This window comes from Engraulis encrasicolus, chromosome 13, assembly GCF_034702125.1.
Source record: "Engraulis encrasicolus isolate BLACKSEA-1 chromosome 13, IST_EnEncr_1.0, whole genome shotgun sequence".
Lineage (NCBI taxonomy): Eukaryota > Metazoa > Chordata > Actinopteri > Clupeiformes > Engraulidae > Engraulis > Engraulis encrasicolus.
In genome coordinates this window covers 8,886,273-8,891,272 of record NC_085869.1, presented here as the reverse complement: position 1 = coordinate 8,891,272, position 5,000 = coordinate 8,886,273, and the positions used below count along the sequence as shown (strand labels likewise).

At 40.5% G+C, this 5,000-nt stretch overlaps 1 protein-coding gene across 1 annotated transcript in view; it reads left to right on the top strand.

The window, feature by feature from the left end:
• LOC134461853 (myc box-dependent-interacting protein 1) overlaps positions 1-5,000 on the top strand; it is a 30,174-nt gene that overhangs the window by 2,761 nt on the left and 22,413 nt on the right. The window contains exons 6-7 of the mRNA XM_063214693.1: positions 2,555-2,650; positions 3,024-3,167. Coding sequence (XP_063070763.1) covers positions 2,555-2,650; positions 3,024-3,167 — 240 coding nt within the window. The remainder of the gene's footprint in view (positions 1-2,554; positions 2,651-3,023; positions 3,168-5,000) is intronic.

Genomic DNA, 5,000 nt, shown 5'->3' with positions numbered 1-5,000 from the left:
GTGTGTGTGTGTGTGTGTGTGTGTGCGTGCGTGTGAGTGCGTGCCCGTGCGTGTGCATATGCCTATGTGTCTGTATGCATTTGTGCTCATCTCTGTGGTATACCGCACTCACAAGCTACGTGTCATTATTCATTTAAAATTACCACCATGTCCACAATCATTCGCGTTTCGGCTCTTAAGCTATCATCAATACGTAGTATGAGACGAAGCTTGTGAGTGCGGATTTTTCTTCTTTAAGTTGATACCTTTTATCGCACACCCAAAGTCATACATTTTTCCCAAGTTGAGCACGTCTTCTGACAAACTTGAAGCCATCTCTGTGGTATACAAATTATGATGAAGAAATCTCCAGTTAGCTATCAAATCTGTCCGTTCCCCTTTTGTGTGTTTAGAATGTTTTGAGTGGCTTGAAATTATATGGTGTTTAATTCATTCATTTAGGATTTTTTTAATGGTTCCATGGTTTTATTGATTTTTTTAAGTTGTTCCATCACAAATTTGCGATTTTACATCTCTTGTGTGTTTGTGTATGTGTGTGTGTGTTTTTTGTCTTTATCTGTGTGTATATTCAAACTTATGAGTGCATTTGGTTTCATTCCAAAGTGATTCAACATTTGAAGTGATTTCACTTCGACTCGTGAGTTAAAAGAGCTGTCTTATGCTGAGGTAAAACTCTAGCGTCTAGAACACTAGGCCAGCTGTAGCTACCATAGTAGTGTACTAGATTACAGTAGTTCTACATGTAGCGGTTTTATGGCATCGAATGTTGGAATAGAATTCTGGGGTAGAATTCTAGAATAGAATGCTAGATGATTAAGAACCATTATGAATGAGATTTGGGCCCAAATCTTCCTCAACCGTAACATCATTGAATAGAACTTTAGGTCTTAGTATCTTAGCACCTGATCTAAAACAGTAATTGTAGCTTAACTACTACAAACCCCAACTCCGATGAAGTTGGGACGTTTGGTAAACAGTGAATAAAATCAAAATGCTATCATTTTCAAAACATTCAATCTATTCATTAGATGGAGAAGAGTGAAAAGACAACATATTAAGTGTTAAAACCGAGAAAAAATATTGTTTTGGGGGACATATGTACTCATTTCTAATTTGATAAATCCAACACGTCTCAAAAGAGTTGGGACGGGGACAATAAATGGCAGCAAATGTCGAGGAAGACTAAAAACAAAACAAAAGACAACACTTAACAGTTAAATACAGTAACCGATGAGATGATTTTATATAAAAAACAGTGTTAATTCCTATCTTGGACATGATTTCACCAGCTTAAATGGTGGGTGTATTCCTTGTCATGTTTTGCAATGTTTTCCTTTCTGTAGTGCTTACAGTGTGACAGGTCTTGACCAAAAACCCACCATTTTATCACCTGCTGGTCCTTATGATGGAGCCAAACTGTTAAAACATAGTAGAGAATGCAATTTGACCTTACTATGTGGCATTAATCGAAGATCTCCCTTCAAAATATATTGCATGAGTGGCTTTTCATGCTGTTTTAAACCCATTTATACCATTCAGCACTGTATTTAACTCTATAGATGAGTGAGAACATCTTAACCAATGCACTGCTGCACCCGCATGCCATCATGGAGGCTAACTTTTGAAGTTAGCACTAACACAAGTTGGATGGTCCATTTTCACTGTAGCACAGGATGTGCAATGCTCTATTATTGTCAAAAAGAATGGACTTCTACAACTTCTGCTGACTTCTGTAAGCAAAGGACAGTTTCCCATGTCTTCTGGGTCTATTTCAAGTGAGCTCAGGTGCTTAGGAGAATGTTACACCCCTGTATCATTTGTACGCATTAAGCATTCTTAATATGGTCAATTTTCAATAGCTCTAGCACTCCAGGAATTAGAGTGAGACTACAGCCAATATATATTTCATGATGTCATGAACCTCTACAATGATTTTAGTAACAAAAATATGTCTTATATACACTCAATCGTGGTAAATCAAAGGGAATTCAAAAATGTATGTAATAACTATGGTAATTATTCCCTTTGCATCTTTAATTCTGAGTGACTCAGCCTCTCTGTGATGATCTTATACCTGGACACCTATATTGTCCGTCAGTACAATTCATTTTGAAATGTTCTTCTTTGCTGTTTTATCTTATTTGGATGTTTACTAAATTTCACTGATCCCCGTCCCAACTCTTTTGAGACGTGTTGGATTTATCAAATTAGAAATGAGTACATATGTCCCCCAAAACAATATTTTTTCTCGGTTTTAACACTTAATATGTTGTCTTCTCACTATTCTCCATCTAATGAATAGATTGAATGTTTTGAAAATGGTAGCATTTTTATTTTATTCACTGTTTACCAAATGTCCCAACTTCATCGGAGTTGGGGTTTGTATATGTAGATGTAGTTTGTGATGACATTGCAACATGCGCATCATAATAAACTTCTGACTCACTTTAAAATGTCTGTCTGTCTATCTCTCTCTCTCTCTCTCTCTGTCTCTCTCTCTCTCTCTCTCTCTGTCTCTCTCTCTGTCTCTCTCTCTTTCTCTCTCTCTCGGCAGGACTCTGATCTACTGTGGACAGACTTCCATCAGAAGCTGGTGGATCATGCCCTCATCTCCATGGACACATACCTGGGACAGTTTCCTGACATTAAGGTACTGTGCGGAGGACTGCGAAGGGTTAATCCGCGTCAATAGAAGTGTTTTGTTTTAGGTGAAATGCCATTATGTTTTTATAAAGTGGTAAACGTCTACTAGGTGTTGGAACATTTGTTTGTTTATTTTATTTTATTTTTTTCATTTATTGTTTATTTTACCAGGAAAAATGAACTGTTTGAGATTAAAAATATTTCATATGAGGGCATCCTGGCCAATTGGCAGCACAAGTTAAAAATTAAAATTTCAGCTGCATTAAAATAAAAAAATAAAAAAACACAAAACAAGAAATAAAAACAAATCAATGAAAGCAATTACAGACAATGGAACATAAATAACAATAACAAAAACATGTTTCTTTTCTTCCTGTCAGTCCCGCATTGCCAAGAGAGACAGGAAGCTGGTGGACTTTGACAGCGCGCGGCACGCCTACGCCTCCACCCACAAGGGGGAGAAGAAGAAGAGGGAGGGAGGTGGAGCTGGCGGCATCGCAGGCACCGGCATCAAGATCACCAAGGTAACACACCACACCGCATTTCACAGCCAAAAAGTCAGAGAGTGTGCACACATACGTAGGTGCTTGGAGCGAACAGAAGACAACTGAAAGGTTATGACATTGGACTTTGTTTGGGAGCATCAAACAGTGTTGTGGACCTTTATCTTTTACTTTCGACACACCACACCACACAGCCAAAGAATCATCTAGTTACTAGAAGAGTAAGATATGCTAAACCCTGCCTACCCAATTCAAAGGAGTGTGCTCAAGTTCGGTCTCCTAAGGGGGCGTTGTCCCCTACTTCTTCTTCTCTCTCTGAGGTTTGCATAAGATGCGCGCTACCGCCATCTACAATGTGAAGGGAACTCCATTCCTTCTCAACCTAAGGTCTCCGAAGGTCTCCTAACCGAAGGTCTAATAAAGGGGCGTTCACCTGACGTCACATGGACCCAGGAATACTATGGGCTTGATGTATCTCACTGTACCAGACAATTATTTCTTATGGCACAGTAGCCAACAGTCTCTTATTGCCTCTTATTGCTACAGTCCTTTTTGCCAAATTCCAATCGTGACTTTTATGAATGATGTAATATGTGATTTTGAATGCAGTGGCCATTGGCAGAGTAAGTGGAATTGTCCCATATGAGTTCAATATGCTTTGTAAAATTGAAAGCACAAAAAAACAGCAGATTAGATTAACATGAAAGTGAAAGTGAAAGTGAAAGCCCATTGGGAAACTCCAACTCCCATTGTCATTGTGACACAGCACTCCACAGCACACAAGTGAACACTGCACACAACGAAATTGCATTTTATGCCTCACCCGTGCAAGGGGGCAGCCCTCAGTGGCGCCCCATGGGGAGCAGTGCGGTGGGACGGTACCATGCTCAGGGTACCTCAGTCACGGAGGAGGATGGGGGAGAGCACTGGTTGATTACTCCCCCCCACCAACCTGGCGGGTCGGGAGTCGAACCGGCAACCTCTGGGATGTAAGTCTGACGCCCTAACCGCTCACCCATGACTGCCCAGCATTAAAGCATTAAAATGAATGTATAAAAGTTAAAATGGTTAAAGTAGAGAATATGTTAAAATAAATGAATTAAAATCATCTTCAAGACAGTGAATATGTGCCAGCTGGCACAGTGGGCAGGGCAGGGCAGACGCCGTGACACCACCGGTGGCATAGGTGACCAAGACGGGACAATCCTGGGGCAAAGGTGTCAACTAGCCTGTGTGTGTGTGTGTGTGTGTGTGTGTTTACATGCGCTTGTTTGTGTGAGCCCACACAAGTGTGTGTGTGTGTGTGTGTGTGTGTGCGAGTGTGTGCGTGCGTGCGTGTGTGTGTGTGTGTGTGTGTGTGTGTGTGTGTGTGTGTGTGTGTGTGTGTGTGTGTGTGTGTGTGCATGTGTGTCATCTTGCCAACCTGAGCTGGCCAGGCACTTGAAAGGGCCATTAGCTTTAACAGGATATGTCTGGGATGGCACAGAATAGAGAAGAGTAGAGGAGGCCGCCCGCCCTCTGAAGCCTCCCAGATTTACCAGCACGTTAAAGGTACACTGTGTGAGATTTTTAGTTGTTTATTTCCAGAATTCATGCTACCCATTTACTAATGTTACCTTTTTCATGAATACTTACCACCACCATCAAATTCTAAATATTCATTATGACTGGAAAAATTGCACTTTTCATACATGAAAAGGGGGATCTTCTCCATGGTCCGCCATTTTGAATATCCAGAAATAGCCATTTTTAGCTGCAAAAATGACTGTGCTTGGGCCATACTAGAAAATATTGGTTTATTACTTAGTAAAATTTCACGAAAAGATCAAATTTGGCAATAGGCAGCCCCGTTTC